The following is a 27,965-nucleotide window of genomic DNA, read 5'->3' on the forward strand; positions in this document are numbered from 1 at the left end:
CGTTTCGAATGGAAAACGGTTAGTCTATCTTCAGATTTGTAACATTACGGACAAATTGGTTGATTGTTTTGTTCTCCGCGTATTGCCTTCGTGTTATTTTATTTTTGTGTGTGAAAAAAGAAAGTAGTTTATTGTTTTTCATTCGTTGTAGCATATTTGAAATTTGAATCCAGTTAAAATGGTGAGTGAATAGCGTTTTACTGTGGCCTTTTAAAAGCAAAACAAAAATCGTTAATTGAATAGACACTGATGTGATTAATTTAACGGTTTTCAAAGAATATCTCCGTACTTTAACTATTTAAACGAATGAAAATACTTGAAAATTGAATTATACGTTGATGGCGGGTTAGGGGTTCATATACATTTAAAGGTTTGCAATCACGCAATGGATTCACAATTTTTTTTATCGACACGAGATTTGTAGCCATATGTCAATAACAAAAAAGTATAACACAAATGAGAAACATAACACGTTTTAATGTACACACACCCAGACCAAAAGTCGTTAATCGTTTACATGAGAAATGAGATATTTGAATCTCAGACATGAGTCACCGAAATTCGTCGGGAGCATTTTTCTTTTGCATGTGCAAAAATGACTCATATTTAAGAGCAAAAGAGATAAAAGTACAGTGACCATAATTTTTTTATTGAACCAGTTCACATTTGTTAAATAGTTATCCTTCTACATAGTAATTTGAAATTTCATTACTCACTTACTTTCTCTCGCTGTCTTGCTCTGAATATTTCTTTCTCAACATTTTGTTCTCAACGCATTGTTTTGGGCACAAACAATCATTTTCTCAATTGTCTGGAGTTTATTCTCGCCCGGTAATATCCGGCAGACCTCGATACCATCTGATAAGTCACACTTAAAAGTGATTTGATCTGCAGATGGTAACGTCCTACAAAGCTGCACTGATGAGCTGTGAACAGCGAAATCAATCACTTTGTGGGTCGTCTAAATCAATTGCGTTTTTGAAATGTTTGTGATGGGGCATTGTAACAATGCTCATTTAGTCAGTAAAAGATGGGTTACATTTCTCCGAAAAATGATTCCTACTTATTTATAAATTTTGTTCTCTCTAGCTATTTCTCTACATATTTAAACCGGAACAAATTTTCATCGTGAAATACCGCCTCTTAATTGACTACATTCAATTGAAATGAACCATTGGCCGTTTCGAAAAATAATACCGTACATTTAAAATGTGTGTGTGAGTGTGTGTGTGCATGTACTACACGGATGTATAGTTTTCAAATTGTTCTGAGCCATATAATTTAATCATTAGACCGTAGTGGCCAGAAGAAAGCGAGAAACAAAACACAACGTCTACGTTCGTAACAATTTTGTTGTTTGGTTTTTAGTTCAAACAAAACATCATTCATTCGCTTTTCTGATTCTATCAATTGTTCTACAATTAAAACAAACAATTCTTGTCATTACCGATTGAATGGTCGATTATTGATTTTTTTTTGTAAATAAAACCGATGTCAGATAATCATAATGAAAGAATTACGTGTAATGCCAGTAATAAGAAATCGAAAATGCACAGATACTATTTATGTATCACACGCATAATCAAATCCATCCATATATCACGCATGTACACATAATCGGATCGAATCGACAAATTCCAAAACACAATGAACATACATGAAATAAAATCAATACGAAACATACAAAATGCATATATCGTAAATATTGTGAATAAAAAATATTTGACATGCTGCATGCATATATCGTCAGGCATTTAATTTCTGTTGCTTCCAATTTGCTAACATTTTTCACAACTCTTTTAATTCGATTTAATGTCGTAACCATTTGCGATAGTCAAACTTAAAATAAAGAATTAGATCACATTCAATTCTTTGAAAGACAATGCAATGATGTCAACATGTCCTCAAATAAACCATATGCGTGGCGAACAAACGAGCGTTCGCTAATTAATGAAATTTTGCTAATGGCATTTTTATTTCTTATTACTTTATATGGTCTATGTGAGACGAATTATGCACATAAACTGAAGTAACTTCAGTTACTGAACAAAGCTTCTCCCTCTTTATTATGCCAAAAATAATACATTAAAATTATATGCATCAATTTTTGGTTGAAAATATTGCCATTGTTCTACGACAGACAGGAAATGGGTGCTTTCGAATCTATAAGCGCCACTCCTTTGACTTTGTCGCGGTCGGTGATGGCATATATTGTTGCAATTTTCTAGATGATTTGATGTTCTCTCTAAGTGGATGTCGAACGTTGATTTGTATGCACAATTTACAGAATAAATAAAACTTGAATCCCATTATCGGAAATATGAAGAACACGACTTGTCGTTGATTCTGTGGACAATGCGCCTGTGGGAGAATTAATTGGTTTGAATTGATGAACCTTTTTTTCATTTCTATTTACTATCAAATCTTAATTAAATACTAAATGCTAACATTTCCGATTGATCGATTAAATTAAATTGAAGTCATATGGATGGGTTTAGTAAAGCAATTTTTTTTTAGCTCTGTATTTAATTGAAGAAATGAAAACAGTTTTAAATGGAATGAGTTTTGCTATTGATTTTTCTTAACGTTTAAGTATTAATTGATAAGGTATTGAGCCAATGGTTGTTCAAGAGCATGGGAACGCGTAGGCAATGAGCGTAAAAACAAACAAATTACAAAAAATTACTAGGTGAAACGATTTCTTCTGACCCAAATTGTGTGTACTTAAATTTCCACGCATCTATCAAAAAACAGGAGAGAATATTGTTTTTGCTTTACAAACAATAAATTTTGACCAATCACTTCTACAAACAAAATCAAATGCCTCATTCATCAAACTTTGTAAATTCGAACAAACTGTATCATTTATTATAAGTAGTAAAATGGAAAAACCTCCATAATTCATTGTGTCAAACATATATAAATGCCGCATTCTATCAAAACCGATTACTTAATAACTATAATAATGATGAAGCCAAAACAAAAATGAAATTGTTGACTTTTTTAGTATATTGAATCCTTTTTGGCTTTACTTAATCGGCAACTACATTTACCGGCTTGCAATCCAAAGTAATTTATACAACAATATAATATAGTGAAAAGGAACACACATCAAATTGTTTCAATTTGAACCAACCGAAAAATATATAACTAGTTCGTGGTACCATGATGTGTCGAACACTATTTAACATTCAAATAAATTATGATTCTAGTTATTTCATGTCCCACTTCGATAAAAATCATTTTTCGCTACTTTTTTCCTCCAATGTACAACAATTTGTATGTTTACAATGGAACATTTGTTAAAACTAAGAAGCAAACAAATCCATCGACATTCGGTGCTGAGAGCTGAGTCCGGATTATGGAGTGTTGTATGACTTATTTGAATCGATTTTGAGTTCCGCGCATGTTGAAATTTGAATTTGTCTTACTTAGCCACAAATTACGTTGAATGAAAAAAGTTGACAATTCTTTTTGGAAGAAAAAAAAACTTTTTCGGTATAAGAATAAATTTCACGATTTTCGAGATTAGTATGAACTGAAAATAATTCTTTGTTTTTAATTTTATTACTATTTGCAGAGAGAATGTATTTCAGGTATGTATATTCAAATGTCCGGTCACGTGAAATTAGAAACTTGGGACTAGGTCTAAATAATTGTACCAAAAATGTACTTAATTGTACTACTCGTTTGGACAATATTTGAAGTTCAGATTTGGGGATATTTCAATTGACAAAAACTCACTGATATTTTTGAAATTTCAGTTCATATTGGACAGGCAGGTGTCCAAATTGGCAATGCTTGCTGGGAACTTTATTGTCTTGTAAGTTATACATAAACTTTTACACGTAGAAAACTTTAATTTCTTGATATCATAATAATACTAATTGGAACTTGTTGCCGCTGATTACATTTAGGAACATGGAATTCAGCCGGACGGTCAAATGCCCTCAGGTATTTCGGGATTACATCAAAATGGTCCTCTTAAACTTGAATTTAACAATTGATTTTTTTTTTTCGTTGTAGATAAAACCATTGGCGGTGGTGACGACTCCTTCAATACATTCTTCTCCGAAACGGGCAGTGGAAAACATGTAAATGATTTTTGTTGTTGTTTTGTTTTCTTTTGCATGCAAAAATGTAATTATCATTGTTTTCACATTAAAAACTAGGTGCCACGTGCTGTATTCGTTGATTTAGGTACAATCTGAATTATTTTGAACAAAAATGTAAAAACATATATATTTTCATAACGATCAAATTTCATTAATTTTTACAGAACCAACTGTGGTCGATGAAGTTCGTACCGGTACTTATCGTCAATTGTTCCATCCAGAGCAATTGATTACCGGCAAAGAAGATGCGGCAAACAACTATGCTCGTGGCCATTACACCATTGGCAAGGAAATTGTTGATTTGGTTTTGGATCGTATTCGTAAATTGGCTGATCAATGTACTGGTTTGCAAGGATTTTTGGTGTTCCACTCGTTTGGCGGAGGCACCGGTTCAGGTTTCACCTCATTGTTGATGGAACGTTTATCGGTTGACTATGGCAAGAAATCTAAATTGGAGTTCAGTATCTATCCAGCGCCACAAGTTTCAACTGCAGTTGTCGAGCCATATAATTCCATTTTGACCACTCACACCACATTGGAGCATTCCGATTGTGCATTTATGGTCGATAATGAAGCCATTTATGATATATGCAGACGTAATCTGGATATTGAGCGTCCAACCTATACAAATTTGAATCGTTTGATTGGTCAAATTGTATCATCAATAACAGCTTCATTGCGTTTCGATGGTGCACTCAATGTGGATCTTACAGAATTTCAAACCAACTTGGTGCCATATCCACGTATTCATTTCCCATTGGCCACCTATGCTCCTGTTATTTCGGCCGAAAAAGCTTATCATGAACAACTGACCGTTGCTGAAATTACAAATGCATGCTTCGAACCAGCCAATCAAATGGTCAAATGTGATCCTCGCCATGGAAAATACATGGCATGCTGCATGTTATACCGTGGTGATGTTGTCCCAAAGGATGTCAATGCTGCTATTGCTACCATTAAGACCAAGGTTTGTAAAACCCATTAAACAGATAAAATCGAAATAAAAAAATAAAACTTTCAATATTATGCAGCGTTCCATTCAATTTGTTGACTGGTGTCCAACTGGTTTCAAAGTCGGTATCAACTATCAACCACCAACTGTTGTTCCTGGCGGCGATTTGGCTAAAGTTCAACGTGCTGTGTGCATGTTGTCCAATACCACAGCCATTGCTGAAGCTTGGGCTCGTTTGGACCATAAATTCGATTTGATGTATGCCAAACGTGCATTCGTTCACTGGTACGTCGGTGAAGGTATGGAAGAAGGTGAATTCTCGGAGGCCCGTGAAGATTTGGCTGCACTTGAAAAGGATTACGAAGAAGTTGGCATCGATTCAACTGAAGATGTTGGTGAAGGAGATGAATATTAAAAATCAACATGAATTCACCGCTTGAATATAATTCATATATGCCTTAAATTCAATGTTTTCAGCACAACAACACATTTCAACAAATTAACACAATTAGTGAAAACATTAATCATTTTTACTAAAAGCAACGGCAACTACATGAAAAACCGAAAATAATAAATGAAATCACATTTCGTTCACAATTAAAAGTATTTATTTGATTTGCTTGTTTATTGATCGTGACTGAAAAGTTTCAAATGTTCCTTTTTTCTGTATTGAATTCCTTTTTTTTTTAAATATACGCAATACTCTTACAAAAAATAATATAATCGATATTAAATGTGAATTGAGAAATTGTGTGAGATAATTGAAAACTAGTACAATTTCGGTCTTCTATTTATTTATAAAAATTTCTGATCTTTGACATTCACGGTTTTCAAATAGTCGTCCAACCATTTTTCAATCACAGGCAAATTTGCATCGCTCCATTTGGTCTCCTCTTTAATGTTTTTCAATGATTTTTCAATTATATGATCGGCACTTCCAAATTCACCTTGATGTTTGGCATACAAATTCGATACCATATCGTAACCTTCTTGCGTTGTAAACACACCAGTCGATGAACTTATCAAATTATCCCAGAGATTCGTCTTGTCCTTGAAGCTGATCATGAAATGGAAAAATGGTTAAAGAATGCAAACGAAATCCAAAACTCAACGGTAAAGATCATACTTCTTTTTGATTTGATCCCAATTTTCTTGCAAGAAATTGAACAACGTTGTATATCCACTTGATCCACCCGAAAGCATGCTGAATATTAGGAATAGATCATTTTCGGTGAAATTGCCATTTTCCTGTAATATCGTTATATTCAGCAGCCGTTCAATTTTCTCCTTACTAATCGGACATCCGGCAAGCGTTTTCAGCAAATATGTTCGTTCACTTGGTTTTCGTGATGGTGGAAAATTGATGACACGCTGCAAACCAAACTCCCATTCTTCAGTCGTGCCCCACTTGAATACAGGGCAAATGAATTGATTTGATACGCTGTTAAAAAAAATGGAGGAGTAAGTAAATCAAATAATAGGGAAAATGTTCGAAAAAAAAGAGTCAAATCCATACGGGTTGCCTTCATTTGGATTTTCACTGTCCATCCATTTGTGGTATGCGATTTGAGCTTCTTCAATGCATGGCTTGTAACCAGCACGACACAAGAACGTCTTTGCCAATGATCTTAAATTGTCCTTCCATTTCTCTTCGTGTTCTTGTGGCACTGGACCAAGCTCTTCGTACAATGGTGTCAATAGCATTCGTACATAAATCTGAAAGGTAAATCAATGGGTTTACACTTGTTTGGGTGCAAATCATGCAGAAATTTACGATGATCGATGAAATTTTACCTCGAATTTTTTGTGAACATTTGACATGTCAATGTGTCGCCCAATATGATCAATGAATGTGAATACTGGATTCCAAACCAAGTGATCGCGTTCATATTTCATAAATAAAGTCATATTGAATGCAGTTGCAAAGCTTAAATCGCCAGCGTATGCAAGATTCCATGCATCGTGCAACAATTTTGCTCTGAAAAATTTAACAAATTTCATTTGAACGTATCCAAAACGGCATCAAAAGACATTTGAACAAACCTTGTATAAGTGGGTATTTGCTTGCGGCCTTCATTTGATTGCAAGAATGATGCGAGCAAATTCCAATTTCTTGTATCGTAATTGACTGGAAATGGGCCAATTTCTTCCGGATTGACAATTATAAATTTATCTTCCGTTGGTAAATTGGTCAAGATGATGTCACGTGTCTTTTTCATCCACAGATGCGGTTTAAAATTGTTAAAATTTAAATTGTCTTGCGTTATCAAAATCAGCGGAATCCACCATAGCATTTTGTCTTGTTCGGGCACATCATGCGGCCGTTCACGTAAATAAACACGTTGCGCAACAACCGCCGTATTTGCCGCATAATCACGTTCAACACTCACAACTGGCAAACGATCTTTTGTTATCCATGAGGCGGCGATTTCATTTACAGTCACGTCTTCCGGAAGGCTTTTATCGGCTTGAGCTTGTTGCGTCAAATACTTCCAAACATCATCACTCATGAAGACATCTTTGCATTCTCTGTTTGAAGGAATATTTAATTTAATTTTTTGTTTAAATTAATGTCACCTTTTCAAGCAAACAACACGAATTTCATACTCTTTTTGGAATAATTTTCGAAGTCCATTTTTAAAGGTATCAGCACCCAGAGTGTAGTTCAACATACGAAGTACCAATTCAGTTTTACTGCATGTTGTCTCTTGTTTCATTGCGGTGATTCGGGAATGTGGGTATCGTTTACTGAATTCATAATAAATTGAGTATAAAACTGTCATCGGCCACTTTCCATCAAACTCTTTTCCATTGTCAATCTAAATGGAAATTATGTTTCATTTTAATGTATGTACGAACACACGAAATTTAATCAATTTACTTACTTCGTTTGCTGTTGAGGCTGCCAAAAATCCAGCAATTGCTTTGTTTACATGAGCATCGGTCCACCAATATGGAGTGATCCATGTACCGAGCCATTGATAAATCAGCTCTTGTGCAATTAAATAATATCCTTGGTTCACCAAATCACTTTCTCTGTAATCAAACATTTTGGAAATTTAGATTGACATTTTACAAAGTATAATTGACATTTACTCACTTAAATAGAATCAAGCCCAAATTATCAATTGGCTTAACTGTTGATAAACCTGGTGCAGCCACCAAATTCAATTCATCCAATGGGAAATCAATATTCCAGTAATTTTGAATAGATTTCAAGGTAATCGAGACTTTTTCATAGATATCCTATGTTTTTCGAAGGAAAAAAAATGATGTTGTTAGTTTTGTTCGTGTGGTAATAATTGTCATGAAGGATAAAATACATACAACTAAATCGCCGTGTAAATCTTTGCGAGCCCAAACATTAATCGTTGGTTTAGCTAGTGCAGTTGGAGTGGCATTCACTTTTTTCAATTGTGAAATGATGAAGCCGAAAGCGAATGTTGACAGTGGAGTTGTAGTTTTGAAGTAATCGATCACATAATCCGTTTTATTTTCCCTGAAAATACATCAATCATTGAAAAAAAAATCGTAATACAATAAAATGATTCGCATTCTTACAATTTTTCGGTCGATACAACTTGACTATTGAAAATGGTGGAATAATTTGATGGTCTCGATATGCTGACTGTGTATGGTACTTTGAATGATGGTTCATCAAAGCATGGGAAAATTTTGCGAGCATTATTTGGCCGATTTTGTGTGGCCATGTATGTGCTGTAAATATAAAGAAAGAAAGAAAAAATCAAGAAGAATATGATTATATGACGCCATTTACTCTTACACTTTGACGCCATTTTCATTGGTGTAACTGCCTTTGAATAAACCTTCAGCTTGCTCGTAGATGTGACCATTGAAATTGATTTCCAATTCACATTTAGTGCCATTTTTCAATGGTTCCTTAAGATACACCTGAAATACGGGCCGTTTTGGCAATCTATCTGTTCGTCTAATATCAACGAGTTTTGCTTGTGATAAACTGCAAAATAGATGAAATCAATGCAAAAGAATCATAAAATTATTGGAATTAAAATGCCACATACGATTCGGTGTCGGTAAGCAATCGAACTTTAACGTTGGATTCATCAATTTGCAATTCGTAGTGCGAGTGCAATTCAATGATTTTCGATTCAGCTTTCCACGTTAAATTCATTCGAATTTTTCCGGTAAACGTTGATGCTTCGAAATCGGGACGTAAATCAAGAATATAACTGGTCGGTTCAATATCATTTGGCAAACGATTGTCGGTGATGAGCTTTTGAGCCGATGATAATTCAATGCTGCGACGATTTCGTATTGCATTTTGTTTTGCATGTGTAAATACAGTAAATGCTGTGACTAGCAACAGCAACGGCAAATGTATGCCACGCATTATCTGACACGGTTTTTATTTATCTATCTCTGTTACCTGCGATAAAATTAAATGAAAAATAGAATAAAGTTACAAACTAAAAATATGCAAATAAATCCCACACGATATTCAACAAGTTTGATTTTATTCTCTTTAAAAAAAAATGAATTAAGCATGCGATATCATTTAATCTCATCGAAATTGATAAAGATATTTTATTCCAACTGACCGTTTTTTTTAACTTATTAATCAGTCACATTCCAATTTCAATTCAAATGAATTGCACAACAATGAATTGGAAGAATTTGATTTTTGGTGAGTTTTCATTTTCATTTCGCTTCCAACGAGAAAGATGAAACGAAATAAATAAATAGTAATCATAATTATCTTATTGCAAGATTTCAATTAAATTATCTTTTTTCAGAAATTGTGTGTTTATTGTTGCAAATAAGTTCAACGTCAACTGAAGTGTGTGAGCCGGAACTGTATTCTGGTGTATTATGGGATGTACGAAATAAAATTTCAGCACATGAAATTCAGGCGCATCCATTGTGTTTGGATGAATACAAAATGAATATCTTAAGACGTTGTGATGAAAATGGTTGGATACCCAGACAAGCGCCCGATTGTCATTCAACGCAACATGAATTTGAGAAAAGTGAAATCTGCCCATTGAATTACACAACAATAAGCTCAAATAATGTTCGTTTGTGTGTTTTATTAACGAAACCGAAAATCTGGCAAAATCAGTGCATTTATGATGGATCATCAATGACATTTTATCATTTGCATGAGAATGAAAAGCACGAGCTACTGAATTATCTCATTGAAATGAATGTAACGGAAGTGTGGCTACCTGGAAAACGTTTCACAAGATTTGGACCGGTTATTTGGACGACGGCCGGTGAATTGAATGGTGAACAAGTTGAATTTGATAAAATAAATGTAGAGCTTATCAATGAAAATTATGTCGCGGCCGATGGATGCTTTAGTGCTTTGATCAATTCAAGTCTTCACATTGGTTCCATAAAAAATTGCAAACAAAAATTGAATGTATTATGTGTATTTCGTCGAAACAATGATTATACGAGATTAATTTCAACGGCATGCCCGAAAAATAGTTTTATTACATCATATTATAGTTCGGATCAATGTTGCCATTCAATTCAAATGATTGATAAGGATGATGTAAAAGAATTTGATGACGTCGAAAAGCTAATCAAAACCAAGTGTAAAGATGATTTATTCACAATGGATTCAGTGGAGAAAACAGAGTTATTTCGACAATTGTCAATTGTAAATAATTTGCGAATTAGTGATCGATGTTTATTCGCTGTTGCTCCTGGAACAAATTTTATTTCGAGTATAAATGATTGGAAAACAAAAGTCAATTCCATAAACTATGTAAATTGGGATGTTGAAATTGTAAATGGTTCATATTTAACAACAAATAAATATGGCAAATGGAATTGGATCGATCGTCACTTTGACTGTTTGGTGTGTTCGTCAACGTTACGCATGTACGTTCCAGAGTTGGTGTTAAATTTTAATCGAAAAAAACGTCGATTATATTTGACCGTTTACAATGAAAACTATGTATGGCATACCATAAAGTCTGGTGTAAAATGTTTCACAAATGCCGACGATGAATTAATTCGAACGGTTGAAATCGGTCGAAAAAAGTGGTCAGGGGCACTTAGTATCGAACAAATTAACCGAAAAACCACCAATGAATCTAGATTGCACAAGACATCAAAAGCAATTTATGAACTAAAATTGTATGGCGAGGGACCCGGTTACTATTGGTGTGAAGGTTATACAATGTTGCAATTTGATATGATTCAATCAACAAAGGTCGTTGCATTTAGACGTGAACGTGGTGAAGTTTTCACCATGCTATTCAATACAATGTGTACGGAGTGTGAACAATTCTTTCGGAAATTTTTTATTAAAAATGTGGCCAAACAATTGCGTGACCATTTAAAAGATGTGTACAAAATGTTGAAAAAAAATCAATTTGAAAATATGGAATTTAATATTGAAAATGTTCGAATTATGCAAATTGAAGAAATTTCATTGAAGCGACATGATTTGGGAATGTTTAAAATAAGATTGTTGTGCCATTTAACCGTATCGCTAAGTAGATTCGATGAGTTCGATGAATATTTGCGTATCATAAAAATGTACGACATTCTAAAAGAGCTACTGGGATATTTGACATCAGACACTGATTATGAGTATGTGTCATTGAATAGCACGGAATACTGTTTGCCTGAAACGAATCAAATGGCCAATGGCTTGAGTTGGATTAACGCAAAAATTGGCGAAACAATTCCATCAAATGAATTATGCTTATTGTCGAATGGATTGCCTGCGGTGCGCAGATGTGTGGGTGATTTTCTATACGGTGGCATATGGCAGTATCAATCACAACAGAAATGCCATCGCACACCCGATCATCTAACTGAAAAATTATTTGAATTATTCAACGCTAAAATGTCATACAACGATGACATCTATGTGATGCAAAATATTTCAATGTTGTTGCAAAAAAATCCACAAAATTTAAATGTTGTGGCGGCCGATTTGTTTTATTTAGGACGAATAATGAGCGATTTTTCTCGAATCAACAACAAAAATAGCATAAACAACACATTCAATTTAAACGATACAGAGCACATATTTTCCATTTATAATAATTTAATGTACTTAAATGAGAATACAACACGAAAATCGGCGGCACTTAATTCAACAAACATCCTCTTGGACGCATTTGATAACATTTTAAATGGCATTCAAATTGATATAACGTCAGTGGCAAATAATAATCACAATAATACGATTGTGGTGAATTCAGATGATGGTACGATAACGACGCAAACACCGAATTTGATCGTCTATGTAATTGATCCATCCATTAAGAATGTATCCGGTGTAGCGTTGATAAAAAAGTCAAAGCAACAATCAAATGACGAAAGCAACCATAGAAGTAGTGGAAACGACGACGACAACGACATCAACAACGATGACTTTACAGACTATTACATCAAGACACTCTATGCAAATCAATCATCCGACGAATTGTTAAACGACGACAAATTAGAAATTGCAACATTTGTACCAATCAGTTTACTAAATTTACTAAATCAAATGGCAAATGAAACGGAGGAATCTGTGACATCACCCATTAAAATTGTGATAACCATCTACTACAATGATCGTCTATTTCAAGAGTATAAGAATACGCGTTGGGCAAAATCAACGGGACGAATAATAAGTGTGTTGATACCAGGCTATGGACCAAATTTACCATCATTATTACCAACATTTATGCGAAGCCGAAACATACCATCGAATAATGGCTCATCATCGATGTGTGGCTACTGGAATTTTGATGTTGATTATGCCACATGGGCTGATGATGGATGTGAATTTATTGAAAAATCAGAACATTCAGTGGATCCCATCATGTTATGTGCCTGTTCACATTTAACACATTACTCTTATTTAATTGTTGGTACGGTACTTCAATCATCAAACACTGAAGAATATGAATTTATTATCACCGAATCGCATCAGAAAGCCTTGGACACAATAACGTTACTTGGTTGTCTTTTGTCATTGATGGGCGTTTGTGGCATCACAATTACAGCCATATTCTTTCGAACATGGCGCAAAAAACCGAGTTCAATTGTTCTGATACAACTTTCAGCTGCAATTGCTCTACAAATGGTTCTACTTTGTTTTGTTAACACCGAATATAGTTCGTTGTATTTGGTAATGGAACAACGATTTATCGTTTGTGTTGTGCTCGGTGCACTTCTTCAGTATTCCATTTTGGTGGCATTTTCATGGATGTTAATCACCGCTTATTTGCAATTTATGCGCTATGTCATTGTACTCGGGCCACAACGATCGACACGATTTTTCTTGAAATCATTTCTAATCGGTTGGGCAATACCGCTCGTACCTGTTCTAATTGTTGTTATTATCTCACCCGAATCGTATGTACAAAGTGTTGGCCATTCAAATGGTGGCGATGGTGGCGGAATATGTTATCCATCCGGCACTTCATTGTGCTTTGGTTTAATTTTACCCATTGGTTTGATTATCTTAGCGAATTTAATCATTTTTATTTTGGTCATTTATAATATTTTAGGTGGCTCCAGTGCGAATATTCGGTCAAATAAACGCACCCTTGTCATGGCACAGCTTCGTTTATGCGTATTTTTATTTTTTCTTTTGGGACTATCGTGGATATTTGGATTTTTGGCATCAATTAAATCGGGAATAATATTTTCATATTTATTTTGTTTAACCGCTACCATTCAGGGTTTCGTTTTATTCGTATATTTTATAATTCTTGATTCAAACACACGCAAACTATGGCGAAACTTGTTTTGTCACAAAAAACGGTAGAAATTCGCTTTATTTTCATTCACAAAGATTATAAATATAAAAATAATTTTTAACAAATATACTTACAATAAATAATAAATTAATGAGAGAGAACAACAGTGTTTGAAGCACTTGGTATTCAATAAAACACGACAATTTTTATGTGATTCAAAGAATGCAAGCAATTTTGATCCGGTTTCCTTGATAAAGCTAGACAGACTGATATCACATTGGCGGGGCTTAAGTTCATATTATGTCGCAGGTTGACCCATTCGATTGTGTGTGCGTTTTTTTGTTGATCTGCGGATCTATTCTATTTGCGGTCGCTGATTGGTTTGTTTTTATTTGTGACATTTCTCAAATTTAGCCCAATGCATTATCCAATTAAAGCAAATTTATGCTTATTCATATTCAACAACCTAATTGTATGAATTTATGATTGTATGCCGAATGAATAACCAAAACAATTTACTGTATCTTGAGAGTTTTCATAACATAAATGGCATTGTGGACGTCAGTGAAAAGCAAATCTGTGCGTACGTGCCATTTGACCAAAATAAATTAAATTATTCCTTTTATTCTTATCAATTAAATATGCTCCTGAGAGACACGATGAGTCAAAGTTTTCTCAGTTTGAAGACAGAGAAAGTACAAATTATCTTTTGATCATTCGCAAGTTCGATATTTTTTTTTCTCAAATATACACAATTGCGAAATAATATTTGTTATAGCCAGATAATACATTACGAGTATATTTGCATGCGTAATTTGACGAAAATTAAAATTTATGAAATATGTCTGTAAATAAATTCCATTATAAAAGCAAAAAACATCTTATCTATTTATTTATTTTTTGTTATATAAGACGTAAGATGTATTTAGACATCAAATGAGTAGGTAAAATTAGGGGGTGCGATATACGAGCATGCTGTTCGAATACCAAATGTCTAGTCAAATGTCGTATAAATTCTGTCCATGATGTGTCTTTAGCAAAGAGACGGCTATCTCAATGTTGCAAACTGAATATAAATTGACTCAATTCAGTTCTATCTAACTCCCTCGAATGTTTAAAAAAAAAAGTGAAATCACTCCCCTACAAGTTACATTACTTCATATTATGAAGTTCATAATGTGAATAATTTTTTACCATATTTATTTATTACTTGAATTGAAACTGAATGCTATAAAAGAGCTGACTATCAGTCGATGACTGTACATAATTTGAAAATTATTCGATCGATGAATTGTAAAGCTGATCTTTAATCCATTGAAAATTACAATGAACTCATTTTGGTTGTTTGTGGCTCTCATTTTTCTATATAAATATTCGGTAAAAAATGTCACTATATAACCTCTTCTATTTTTTTTAATTTTAATTTTTTTTTTTTCAACAGGAAGTTCAAGGAGCTGGAAAGGGTAATAATTTGTTCATTTATAAACTATACAATAATTTAATAATGTAATAATTGATATTCTGTACAGTCGTGGAAGTTGTCAGTTATAAAGTACGAAATTACGTCGTAAGAATAGACAGTGGAACGGGTGTATGTTTGGGAACAATTTTAACACCATGGAAAATAGTAACATCAGCATCATGCTTGCATAAAAAGGATTCGGTAACTTTATTGATTGGCCCAATAACTTCGGCTGAACCAATCCATTCAGTGAATCTCACAAAAAGTGAAATTTTTGCACATCCAAGATATGATGAAAAATTTCCGTATGCCAACAATATCGGTGTAATTCAACTTAAAGATGAAAATAAGCTCAAGTTTGGAAACGACCTTGGCAACATAGGTTGGTTGGATATGCTGTACGCTGGACCGAAAACAGGTGAAACGGTTACAATTATTGAATCGGATCCGAAGAATCGCAATGTTTTTTTTTATGTTGATACAACGTTGATTGATTTTACCAAATGTGAAAAAACGTATGGAACACATTTTAAGCGTGCATTTGGGCCAAACTTCGCTCCATTAGAGGAAGGAAGAGATTTGTGTGTCAATTTAAAAGGTTCGACCGGTGGTTTGACAGGAGGTCGGTTCATATTTTTTACTTGACAAACCGGATTTAGAAAATGTTAGAAAAATTCAAACATAAAATTTCGTTTTCAGGTCCGGTTATAACAAGAGATAGTAGATTCCTTGGTGTTATTATAAATAATGAGGCAGGGCAACCGGAACTTTTTGGTCTTTTTAGAAGACATCGTGATTTTATTGAAACTCCAAAGGTGAGTAGTAATCATTATCTATGGCATGAAAAATAAAGATGAAATATTTTCTAGAATGATCAAATCTATGACCAAAAGTGTAGATTTGAATTTATCAAATTAATATTCAATAATTAAAAATTCGAAATTATTGGTTCATTATACACACGTTTATAATAACAAGAAAAATGTATAATTAATTATATTTTTTTTCATTTTGTTTGTTTTTTATTCACATATTCAGTCGACTTGATTTTAAGTATTCTATACATTCCAATCATAAAACACTTGCTCAAACACATCATGACAATCGATTAACATTTTGTTTCATACTTTTTTCAGATTTTCAATCCACGAAGATAAAATCCTTAAAACTGCTTCTGGATACTAACAAAAAATAAGAAATCTATGGCATACGGAATAAAAAAATATATTTTTACCAACAAATCTATAGTTTGCGTATATTTCCAAGTAATTATTGAATTTGACAGCTAAAAAAATATTTCAAAAATTCATATAAGCATCCAATTGGAAATTATTTTGAAATGATCGAAATTTAAATGAAATAAATTAATTTTGCTGAAAATGTTTCATCTGTATTTAAAAATAAAATGTTTAACGTTCCAAAAATTCAAATATCCTTCGTGTGGTTTCTTTTTGACCAGTCCAATAGAAATTATATGAATATGAGTGAGTGTGGCGAATTGTGGTGGCGCTGGGTTGATGACAGCTGTCAAACAATGTTTCTGTGTTGTTTCATGGAAACGATAAAACACCAAACAAATATAAACAGAAATTAAATTAAAAGATTGTTGTTGTTATAAATTGTTTTTTTTTTTGAAATTTTGCCATATCATTCGTTCACAACGTAAGTAACAGCTTTCGATCTATTGAACTGATGTAATGTACACAATTAGATTAAATAAAATCGTAGAATTTTGAAAATTGGCTTTAACAAGCACCTTGCACACTATTATAGAATAAAAAGAAAACAATAATGGCCAGCGGTTATATGACCCGATCGAAAGCATTAATACCGCACATTCAACACGATATAAATAGTATGGTATTTTTCATTGATCTTGGCACATCTAGAGCATTTATTTCTTACAAAAAATTCAATAAAATCATTGTCATGGAACACACTGAGGTGCCGGCAAAGTATTCTGGTAAAGGTTTGGGCAAATTATTGGCAAAGGTATGTTGGCGGGTTAATGGAATTTATTATTTATCACTAACACACTGATTAATCTTCAATTTTTTTCTATGCTCCTATGTAGTTTGCCTTTGATTACTGTATTGAAAATAAATATAAAATGCAACTGAATTGCACATTTTTACAACATTTTCTAAATAAATATGCACCAGAATATTCACATTGTGTTGTACACGGAACTTAATGATGAAAAATAAAAATATTTTATTTAAAACTTTGTTTATTTTTTATTTATAAAAAAAAAAAATAGTCCGAATATTAGACGACAGACAAAATGGATGAAGTGGACTATAAGTCATTGATTTTATATTATGGACGGGAGAAATACTTTCATTCAATGCAAAGTAAATCGATTGAAGCCCTAACTAAATTTCCAGCCAATGCATGCTTTCGATTGTACAATGGATTTGCATTGTCGCTTGGCAATCGTACTCAGGAAGGTATGACGGGTTTTTTCCCCATCAAATCATGATGAAATGACAATGACAAATATGATCTTCATTCTTATTGAATTAGGAATTCGTGAACTAAATCCGATGCAATCGGATAAAGAATATGGAATGGCTGCAACTATTGGTTTAATTTATGCACACAAACGATGTACGGTGATTGATAAGGAGGCAATTTCATCGCTCGATCAACGTTTGAAAGAGGAACGAAAACATTTAACCAGTCAATCAGCTTACTATGCCGGTGTATTTCTATTTTTAAGTGGAAAATTAGAAAAGGCCAAAGAATATGCGGAGAAAGCATTGAAATTGTTGCATACATCGATTGATGCTCTCATGTTGAAAGCATGGTGTGAACTAAATCTTCGAACGAAAAATGGTGCACAGGTATTGGATGCAACTGAAATCGCTTTGGAATATGGTAAAAATGTTGATGCATATTTATTGCAAGTGCGTTATCATCAGCAAAATAGTGACTATGAAACGGCTACCAATATTTTAAATCACTTATCGATTCGATATCCGGACACAAATGTGCCGCTTGTGGAAAAAATGAAAATTCAATTGGCCAGCTGGAATTGGGAGAATGCAAAAGAAACATCAGCTCGTATATTAAATCTTGAACCGAATAATATTGAGGCGTTATGCATTAAAACGCTCGGCATAATTTGTCATGAGGGAAAAGCCGAAACTGGTTTAATCTATTTGAAACAATTATATTCGGCATTGGCAAAATGTGAACCAACAAATGCCGATCTACATTTGTATTTTGCTCAACTATTTTCACGTAATTGCAGTCGAAATGAAGACATACTCAATTGTACCATGCTATTTGCAGAAAAAGCGTATCAATTATCACCATTGAAAGCGGAATATTTGACAGAATTGGGCTTTCAGTCGATATTACAAGGTCATTACAAGGAGGCGGTGAAACATTTTCGTGCCGCAACGAAAGTTGATGACAGCTCATTGCAGGCATTGTGTGGCCTAACTGTGTGTCAAATGGCCGAGTCGGGTGTTAGCGAACAGGTTAAACAACAAATTGAATTTCTGTGTGAAATTCAAGGGACCACAAAAAATCCATTGCTATTGTATATGTCAGCAAAAACAATTGAAAACAATTCGGATAAAGCCATTTCAATATTAGCCGAAGCATGTGAAATTCATTTCAAAAATTTAAAAACTATACCGTATGGTGCCGAATACTTACGGCGATTCGATCCAGATTTTCTATTGAACATAACCAATGATTTACTGAAGTATTCACCAACACAATCGACCATTAATATTGATGATATCGATGTAACAAAGAAAACATTGCATATTTCATTGAAACAAAGTTTAAATATACTTGAAGCGATTGTTAAGGCATACCCGGGATCAGTTCTGGCTGTTTATCAATTGGCAAAAATTGAATTTCTATGCGGTGAAATTTCCGAAGCAACAGCAACACTGCAACGTCTGCTAAATGACATTGATCCATCGTACAGTGATGCACATTTACTTTTGGCACAAATTCACATTCAACAGAAACACTATCAACGGGCCAATCAAAATTTAGAGACTTGCCTGAGCCACAATTTTGAAGTACGTGATAATCCAATGTATCATCTGGTGAATGGTGTGATTAAGAAAAATCTACTACAATTTGAGGATGCACAAAAATCTTTTCAAACAGCCTTGAATATTTGTGGCGTAGCCAATTCAAATACATCATTGAATAAATCAAAAGATAAATATGCGCTCGAATTGTCTGATCGTGTTACACTCTATTTACAAATGATCGACGTATATTTATTGATGAATCAACAAAGTGAAGCCATCAAAATAATGGAACATTCATTCGAAGAGTTCAGTAATACACCGGAAGAGGGTCGAATTATAATTGCAAGTGCAGATATTGCATTGCAACAAGGAAAAATTGATAAAGTTTTGCATTATTTGAAAAATATTCAACCGGGCCAACCGTATTATATGCAGGTGAGATTTGAAAATGACAACATTTTTTCATTCATTACTTTTGAAACTTTATGATAATAAACATTTAATTTTGGATATTTTAGGCGAAAAATAAATTGGCATACGTTTATCTGAATCATAAAAAAGATCGAATTCTCTTTGCACAATGCTTCAAAGAGCTGGTTGAATATATGCCGGGACCAGAAAGCTATCTGATGTTGGGCGATGCATACATGTCTATACAAGAACCAGAGGAGGCAATAAATGCTTTTAAAATGGCATTGCGTCAGAATCCAAGCGATCCACTGTTGGCTAGTAAACTGGGTCGAGCTTATGTTAAAACGCATCAATACAACAAAGCAATTGCTTATTACAAAGAAGCCACCATGCATGACAAGAACTTATCGATGAAATTGGATTTGGCCGAACTATTTTTGAAATTGAAGCAATTCTCAAATGCTGAACAAACATTGATTGAAGACATCGAATCAAGCAATAGGTATAAATTATTCAAATTTGCACCAAATAAATTTCATCAAATGTATTGAATTTTGGTATTATGTTTATTAGTGCAAACGATGACACAACATTGCTACAAACGAGAACGAAGCAATTGCTCTTACTGGCACGCATTCGTGAGAAATCCGGCCATTTGAGTTCATCATTGGCCACACTTAAAGAAGCACGGGACAATCAATATCGTTTGCAAAATCGTATCGTTGTCGAACAATCGGCTGGCGTCTATGAGCAAAATGCAATTCTTTCCAAGTAACAATTTTTACGAAAATGATGTAAAATTCAAGTGAAAATCGAATTTTAACAATTGAATTTTGATATTTTTTTTAGAATTTGTGTATTAATGGCTGAGCAATCAATATTATTGCGCGATAATAATCAAGCAATCATACACTATAGAGAAGCATTAAAATATTCACCAGACGACATAAAAACAGTGACTGCTCTGGCACGTCTTCATTTGCAAGTTAATGATGTTATGGAATGTCAAAATATGTGCACGAAAATTTTAAAACACGATCCAAACAACGAAGCCGCTAGTGTAATGGCCGCTGATCTCTCATTTCGTGGAGTAAGTGACAATCAGCAAAGAAATGTTACAAATTAAAGAATATTCAATATTTTCTTTTTTTTTTTTTTTTTGGTAACATTTAGATGAATTTCGAAAGTGCTGCATATCATTTTTCGCAATTGTTAATCGGTCAACCGACATATTGGACAGCATTGGCGCGTTTGGTTGAGGTATTGCGCAGGTAAATTTTCAATTGAATGTAAATTCGTGTTTATTTAGGGTCATTGTTAATTATTTTTTTTTAATTCATTCATTAGGTCGGCCGCGTTGCCAGACGCCCTTCCATTTCTTGATCGTGCCGAACAGAAATGTCCGCAACCAAATCAAGAGGCCGGGTTGAATTATTGCAAAGGCTTACATGAATGGTACAGTGGATTCACATTCATACATTAATTGTAATATATGTATTACGTATGAGATTGTCAAATGAAGATGATAGAAATCAGACAATATATTGAATTAACTGGTCAGTTGAGCTGACAGTACGTTAGCCAGCTAAATGGGCTAAAACAATTGACGTTATTGTTTTAATGATGAATCACTTTTCTTGTTTTAATAGAAGTGATTGTTCATTATAACAATAACTTCTATTGTTTTGGTCCATATAGCTGGCTAACGTACTGTCAGCTCAACTGACCAGTTAGTTCAATATATTGTCTGATAGAAATTGAATCTATGTGAAATAAAAAGAGAGTGTGTGTGTGTGGATGAGTGAGTGAGTGATAGATGATTGGGAAACCATTAGAATGTAAGACAAAACATACAAAAGAAACAAAAGTCGCGACAGCAAACAAATTGCTGGCGAAAAATTGAGATTTGGTAGTAGCAGCGGAGAGAACAACACACAAGGAATCAATGTTAAGTTCGTTTGAATATTCTACTCTGTTGTTATAATTGTCATATTTTTCATAGTAGCTAACGCATTCGCTGTTCGATATAGGCCACTGTCAACGACAAACCGATTTGAATGTGTTGGTGTGAGTGTGTATTTGACTGTGACATTTCAAACCAACGAGCCGGCAACAATTCACATCGTGTCGAACCATCACCAGTGTAAGAACTAAAATTATTGACGTACTCTTCCCGGCAAAAGAAATCAAGCCGCGGTCGTTCTATTAGTAAGTTACCGTTGGAATTTAGTTGCAATTCAAATTACTCTCTCATATGAATCTGTATTATTTGCTTATTATTTATTGATAATTACATTGTATGGTTTCATTCTCTAATCTAGGAAGTGACCAGCGGACCCAATCCTATCGTATTAAGACGGTAGGGAGTACTATTCTATAGTGAGCATTTTGTTTTTTTTTTTCTTCTCTTTCACAGAATCGCGATTAAAACTACCAAATCTCAATTTGTTCAAGATAATTGCTTGATGCTAATAACATCATATTTCATTCAGAATTATTTCACATTTTTATTGATTTCATTTTCGATTATTTGTCGATTATTTTAAATTAATTCGATAATTTTCTTTTGTGATTCTCCCCTTAGGTACAGTGGAAATCCAAATAATGCCCTTCGTTATTTTAACAATGCACGTCGCAGTTCGGAATGGGGTCATCAAGCTATCTGCAATATGGTTGAAATTTGTCTCAATCCTGATAATGATTTACCAAACGAATCCGTACCAGATTCCTTTAGTGATGAGGTAAGAATTATTTTAAAATTCGACATCTTCTTTATAATTTCGTTCAAAATGTTTCACTTTTGATTTATGTTAGTCGGAAATTCGTGAATCAAAATTGATGGCACTCCGAACGGCTGAACGTTTGCTCAAAGAATTACAATCAAGCACCAGTAGCGTGGAGAATGATTCGTTATCATTTCGTTTGCTTACAAATTTCCATTTGATGGCAACACGTCAAAAATATTCAATCGAAACGGCATTAGGTGAGACTAAGACAATTTAAAATCATTGACAAAATCTAAATTAAACCGTTATCAAATCGAATTGTTCTCTTTTTTTTTCAGGTGATTTCACTGAGATTGCAATGCAAGAAGAGTACCGTGATCATGTTGGACCCATTTTGGGACTGGCAACTGCTCATATTTTATTGAAACAAACGCAAAAAGCAAAAAATCAATTGAAACGTGTGGCACGGAATACATGGACTTTTGAGGATGCCGAATATTTGGAAAAATGTTGGTTGATGTTGGCTCACATCTATATTCAAGCGAATAAAAATGACATGGCAATGGATTTATTGGATAAAGTTATAGCGCACAATAAATCATGTGCTAAGGCGTATGAATTGAGCGCACAATTATCGGAAAAAGATCAAATTTATCGCATCGCTGCCATGCACTATGGTAAGATACAAAATATTCGTATTATCGATGCATTTTTGCAAGATTTTTCTTGCAAGAAAAGGGCATCATTTAACAGATTGTTCTATCATAAAAATACAATTATTTGGACATTTACAGATTTGGCGTGGAAATATGGCGGCAAGTCAAAAGCATCAATTGGTTATAAACTGGCATTTAATTATATGAAAATCAAGCGATATGCAGACGCAATTGATGTTTGTCAACAAGTTCTCAAACTTCACCCAGATTATACACATTGCAAAAATGTCTTGGATAAATGTCGAAATAATTTGAGATTGTAATTAGAGTTTAAAAAAAAAACACATAAATGATCTCAAGGATTTCTTGTAATTTTACCTTTGGATTCTGATAGATCTAAGACCTAGGTTAGTTTTTGAAATTCAGCAACTATATTGCTTTTCAATGATAAAACAAATAAAAATGTGCTAAAAATTAAAAGTCAAAACAAATTCAAATTGTTATAATTTTTATCGCACACCAAACAATAAATTACTTTTATTAGATAAAATGAACACTGCATTTGGTTTACATATAAGTGATGTGAGAGAGATTTTTTTTAAAAATAATTTGATATAACATATGTGTCAGCAAATATTTGGCACTCGCAAACAATTCAATAGAAGAATGTTTTGTTTGTCGATTTAATTCGAATGCAACAAGTTAATTCAGTACATTCAATAAAGAGATGATTATTCTTATAAATTGGCGTAATTTTTCTACATTTATGTATATATTACTTATAAATCTAAGTACATAACTTGTGTTGCGCATATGGCACCACAGAAACTTAAAAAGCTGGCCATCGATACAACGGCAGTGGTAGTGCCAGACCATGTAACAATCGTTCCCATGCACATTGATAAAATGAATTGTGCCAAGAAAACCATACTGCTGACAATAGCTATGTCGGTTCCCAACCCTCGAATTTGTGCTCCTTGTGATGTTGATTGAGCGTCCACCGCAAACTGAAACATCAATATTGTCATATAAATCAATTTCCTTCAATTCGCGTGAACAAAACGAAAAAAAAAAACACATGAAAATGATAATACTCACGCATCCTTCGGAATGATAATGGGCGACTAGTAAATATGGCATTGTAAATAGGGTTGAATACATAACACCTGCACACCAACTAAATATGATAACACTAGCTGGTGCCTTAGTCATTGCCATCATACCTAGGGGAAGATCATAAATGAAAACAATAGAAATAATCAACAAATAAATAATCAAAAAAAGAATCAATATGAATTGATAAATAATTGAAAAAAAAAATGCCATTTTACACATTCCACAGCTGTAGAACAATAGTCCACCGATGTATACTTTTTTTGCCCTAGAAAAGACACACAAAGTCGTCACAATTGAATACAGCTGTTTAGCGAGAGAGAGAGAGAGAGAGAGAGAGAGGGAGAGAAATGTATGCCTACCCAAAACGTCGAATCAACCGTTCGATTATTGTCGAATAGCATGCACATGATAATGAGTACATGGCCATTCCCCAGCATCCAAAACGAACACCCTCTTCATAAAGTGCGTATGATTCGGTTCCTTCAGCCGCTTTTGGATCACCGAGAAATACGGCTTCACCAACAAAATCCGTAAAATACAATGAATAACACACCTTGTGAATAAATAGATTCCAATGAGAAATTAAAAAAAAATGGTTATCATTTCCAAAAAATAGATTCAATTGGTAATTAGTTTTAGAAACGTACATGTGCCATCCAACAGAATAGATTGGTAAGACAGACCATTCGTAGGGAGTGTGGCATAAAAATGATTGACATTAAGTACTTATCAAATGATGCAACCGGTTCCTCTTGTCCAATTGGTAATGTTGTTGTTTGATTCAAATTTTCTCCAGTAAATGATGTTTCAGCTTCGTCATGTCTAACATTCGCCGAACATACAGATTCAGTATTCGGTCGGATGGCTGGCATTGTGTATCTGCGTTGATTTCCCTTGGGGATACAACAAGTAAATCGCATTTATTTCTCACAATAATAAACAAGTAAATTTTAATGGAGGCAATGAATCTATTGCTTTCATTTTTTTACTTTATTCGCGTGTATTTACATTTTTTGGTATTTCAAGGCTGTCATTTGCCAGAGCTCCGTATGAAGTTGTTCGATTAATTGGATCGGGTGCTTGAAGTTGTTTATTAAGTGCGGATTGTTCATCAGATTGTTCGTTGGTTTTTGCTTCATCGCCATCATCGCAGTCATCAATCACGACAACGCTTTGAGACTCTGACTCTAATCTCCATAGTGGAATCTCACGAAAACTGTCCAGAGTCACGATAACACAGACAATAAATATTACCGTAACCAATGTGAATACGGCTCGAACATGCCCACCCAACATCACACCTTTTCGTACATTTTAAGTATCCGAATACAAAATAGATTCATTTCATGATTATTGACATAATAAACAAATATATTTACCGAGCCAAAAAAATAAAAAAATAAAGAAAGCCAAATTCCGAAGCGAAAAAGGATTAACCAATAAAAAAGTCATCAAGCAAAATAAACTATGGAAAAATAATCAATGAAAAAAAAAAGACAACAACACGTGAAAATAAAATTCACACAAAAAATCATTTGTGCATAAGAAATACCAAGCGATGTTTCCTCCCAGTTGATGGCACCGAGTGAGTATCCCATGAAACCGCCTAATCCAGCCATTATGGTAAACGTTGATAAACCTTTTGCATGATCCGATGGCACCGTTACATCGAGTAAAAATGCACGGCTCGGACTTTGGCATGCATCCGCATCAAAATCCAATAGAACTGTTCCGATTATGGTAAAAAATACACCCCATGGATGTGATGTATTCGCCACATTGATTATTTCCGTTTCCGAAGCGGTTGAACGATGTGCCAGTATTGAAGTTTTTTTTATCATTGTTTCATTCGATACGGCGTATGGATTGAAATCACCCATAGCATATCCCAAATCTTCACCATTTGGCACCATTAACAATCCTAAATGTACAAACACATCAATCAAATGTAATTATCAATCACACTATAAAAGCATTATTATTGAACTGGTTGGAAATAAAATAATTCGAATTCGAATTTCAATAAATGTATCATACATTACCGATGAATATGCCGATTGAAAATAATATGATGAATGGCCTTCGACGTCCCAAATTCAATCGACATCGATCGCTGAGCGAGCCCATAATTGGTGTTAAAAAGAATCCAACTAATGGTGATAGCGCCCAAACCAATGTCATATGCTGATGTTGAACGCCAATGCTTAAAAGCGTTGGTGAAACGAATGCCGTTTCAGCGGCATATGAAAATTCGATGCCCATTACAGCTGCCGAGACTCGAAGCAACTCTGAACGAGTTTTTGTTCTTTTTTTTATTTTCGCCGTATGTTTTAACATTGATATTTGTACAAGGGAATCAGAGTGAAGAAGAAGTAACGAAATGGGTCATTAAATGGATTTTCAACAAAATGATCAGACAATATAAAATTTAGTATAGTTTGCATTATCACACATTATTATCATTGAAATTGAAATGCAAATGTTTGTCATGAATTGATATTTATTTCTAAAGCATGTTCCATACGTTATGCAATAGAGCATTGATCCTTTGAATATAAAACAATGGATTATGTGAGATTTATTTTGATTTTTATTTTCAATGCAGAATCAAATACGGAAAATCAAATCAAATCAATTCAATTTAGTTTGAATCCTTATATTGGCATGCACACATGAATAGGGTGAGTGAAAATGGGAGAAAATAAAACCTGTATAAATGTGAATAATCGGCATGTCCATGGCTCGTCGACGATTCATCGTACACTTTCTTTTTCACTAGCTCAATGATGGTTTCGGGATTTTCTTGTCGCCAATTTGAAAAACGTTCACGAAACGATTCTCGCCACTCATGAAATCTACCAATCCAACCTTGATACGAATGTAATTTTTCCATTTCGAATTTTCGTAATTTTTTATTCTTTTTTTTTCTTCACCAAAATTGATGATAATTATCGAATTTCAATCGCCTATTCGAATCGATTAATGCGTCTCTATGAAAATTATGTTTATTGCACTGGGAAAACGGTGATTTACTCTGATAACTTTTATTTATAGAACAAAATTACACCCAAAAATAAAACCCTTCTTTTTCTTTCTTTCTTTCTCTCTCTCTCTCTCTCTCTCTCTCTCTCTCTCTCTCTCTCTCTGTATCGTTATTTTGCTCTTGAACACAATGCTCAACTGAATGATTGTTGTATCGAGTCGGCAATTACGATGCACATACACAATGTGCAATACAGTGTGCTCTAAATGTGTTTAATTTAATTAAAACAAACTTATTACGAAACACAGTCTGTCTTTGGCTCTAATGGTCATATGTGGTAAAATTCATTTGGTTAGTTACGCAAAATTCTAATTGTATTTGTTAGTTTTCACTTTTTTGCTTGCCATTATATTCACATTCACTCTTTCTCTATCCATATATTTCTTGTTGTCGCTTTGTTTGTGTATGGTGTTTGGTTTGTCACCACAATGCAATTGAACTTCAACGGACAAGAGGAACGCACAATTTTGAATTTATCAATGTGAATGACAAAGTAACAATAAACATCTTGCGAAGCATTGATATTTAAAGAAGCAACAGAAACAGAGAAACAGTTTCAATCTATATTTTGAGCTTGGCATCGGCGCAACGATGTTATCGTGCGACGGACATTCATGATTTTATGCTCGATTCTGCTATCCATAACGCAGGGTTGCCTAGCGTATTCTGTATTTTGCATGCCATTATTGTACAAAAAAAAAACTTTAAAAATCCATGCTTCGATTGGCTAGCGACTGAAAGGCAGTCGAACAGCAAGTCGAAACAGATGAACCGTTAA

General features: G+C 33.9%; 6 protein-coding genes across 8 annotated transcripts; 4 read left to right on the plus strand and 2 right to left on the minus strand.

The window, feature by feature from the left end:
• Nucleotides 1-37: 37 nt before the first annotated feature.
• Nucleotides 38-5,673, plus strand: LOC116345943 (tubulin alpha-1C chain). 2 transcript variants are annotated; one of them, XM_031775751.1, is made up of 8 exons: nt 38-181; nt 3,581-3,596; nt 3,765-3,823; nt 3,918-3,954; nt 4,027-4,094; nt 4,173-4,200; nt 4,280-5,082; nt 5,147-5,673. In XM_031775751.1, exons 1-8 carry the CDS (start codon nt 179-181, stop codon nt 5,480-5,482), a joined length of 1,350 nt encoding a protein of 449 aa, XP_031631611.1. In that variant the 5' UTR covers nt 38-178; the 3' UTR covers nt 5,483-5,673. The 2 variants fall into 2 exon arrangements, with proteins under 2 accessions (XP_031631611.1, XP_031631612.1); XM_031775752.1 differs by lacking the exon at nt 38-181 and adding an exon at nt 2,672-2,689.
• LOC116345942 (aminopeptidase N) lies at nt 5,653-14,039 on the minus strand. Its single transcript, XM_031775749.1, has 13 exons — nt 13,904-14,039; nt 9,111-9,475; nt 8,852-9,046; nt 8,629-8,784; nt 8,395-8,566; nt 8,168-8,313; nt 7,953-8,103; nt 7,675-7,886; nt 7,111-7,596; nt 6,862-7,045; nt 6,584-6,783; nt 6,194-6,508; nt 5,653-6,124 (listed from the first exon to the last, which is right to left on the minus strand). The coding sequence occupies exons 2-13, from the start codon at nt 9,437-9,439 to the stop codon at nt 5,863-5,865; spliced, it is 2,808 nt and encodes a 935-aa protein (XP_031631609.1). The 5' UTR covers nt 9,440-9,475; nt 13,904-14,039; the 3' UTR covers nt 5,653-5,862.
• Nucleotides 9,841-13,909, plus strand: LOC116345864. The gene has a single exon (XM_031775578.1). The coding sequence runs from the start codon at nt 9,989-9,991 to the stop codon at nt 13,835-13,837; it is 3,849 nt and encodes a 1,282-aa protein (XP_031631438.1). The 5' UTR covers nt 9,841-9,988; the 3' UTR covers nt 13,838-13,909.
• Nucleotides 14,040-15,032: 993 nt separating the features above from the next.
• Nucleotides 15,033-16,472, plus strand: LOC116345797 (venom serine protease-like). Its single transcript, XM_031775479.1, has 5 exons — nt 15,033-15,146; nt 15,211-15,232; nt 15,299-15,853; nt 15,931-16,046; nt 16,368-16,472. The coding sequence occupies exons 1-5, from the start codon at nt 15,096-15,098 to the stop codon at nt 16,386-16,388; spliced, it is 765 nt and encodes a 254-aa protein (XP_031631339.1). The 5' UTR covers nt 15,033-15,095; the 3' UTR covers nt 16,389-16,472.
• A 307-nt stretch (nt 16,473-16,779) lies between these two features.
• Nucleotides 16,780-23,450, plus strand: LOC116345905 (tetratricopeptide repeat protein 21B-like). 2 transcript variants are annotated; one of them, XM_031775667.1, is made up of 13 exons: nt 16,780-16,893; nt 17,005-17,223; nt 17,492-17,681; nt 17,758-19,670; nt 19,754-20,148; nt 20,220-20,417; nt 20,496-20,736; nt 20,820-20,917; nt 20,994-21,101; nt 22,231-22,387; nt 22,461-22,629; nt 22,711-23,049; nt 23,167-23,450. In XM_031775667.1, exons 3-13 carry the CDS (start codon nt 17,516-17,518, stop codon nt 23,349-23,351), a joined length of 3,969 nt encoding a protein of 1,322 aa, XP_031631527.1. In that variant the 5' UTR covers nt 16,780-16,893; nt 17,005-17,223; nt 17,492-17,515; the 3' UTR covers nt 23,352-23,450. The 2 variants fall into 2 exon arrangements, with proteins under 2 accessions (XP_031631527.1, XP_031631528.1); XM_031775668.1 differs by lacking the exon at nt 17,005-17,223.
• A 75-nt stretch (nt 23,451-23,525) lies between these two features.
• Nucleotides 23,526-27,738, minus strand: LOC116345721 (proton-associated sugar transporter A). The gene is made up of 9 exons (XM_031775354.1): nt 26,853-27,738; nt 26,187-26,449; nt 25,697-26,065; nt 25,153-25,445; nt 24,792-25,037; nt 24,504-24,697; nt 24,360-24,409; nt 24,127-24,251; nt 23,526-24,035 (listed from the first exon to the last, which is right to left on the minus strand). Exons 1-9 carry the CDS (start codon nt 27,035-27,037, stop codon nt 23,808-23,810), a joined length of 1,953 nt encoding a protein of 650 aa, XP_031631214.1. The 5' UTR covers nt 27,038-27,738; the 3' UTR covers nt 23,526-23,807.
• Between the last annotated feature and the right edge of the window lie 227 nt (nt 27,739-27,965).

Source organism: Contarinia nasturtii, unplaced genomic scaffold, assembly GCF_009176525.2.
Source record: "Contarinia nasturtii isolate CC-2019 unplaced genomic scaffold, AAFC_CNas_1.1 Cnas_scaffold_1371, whole genome shotgun sequence".
Taxonomy (NCBI): Eukaryota; Metazoa; Arthropoda; class Insecta; order Diptera; family Cecidomyiidae; genus Contarinia; species Contarinia nasturtii.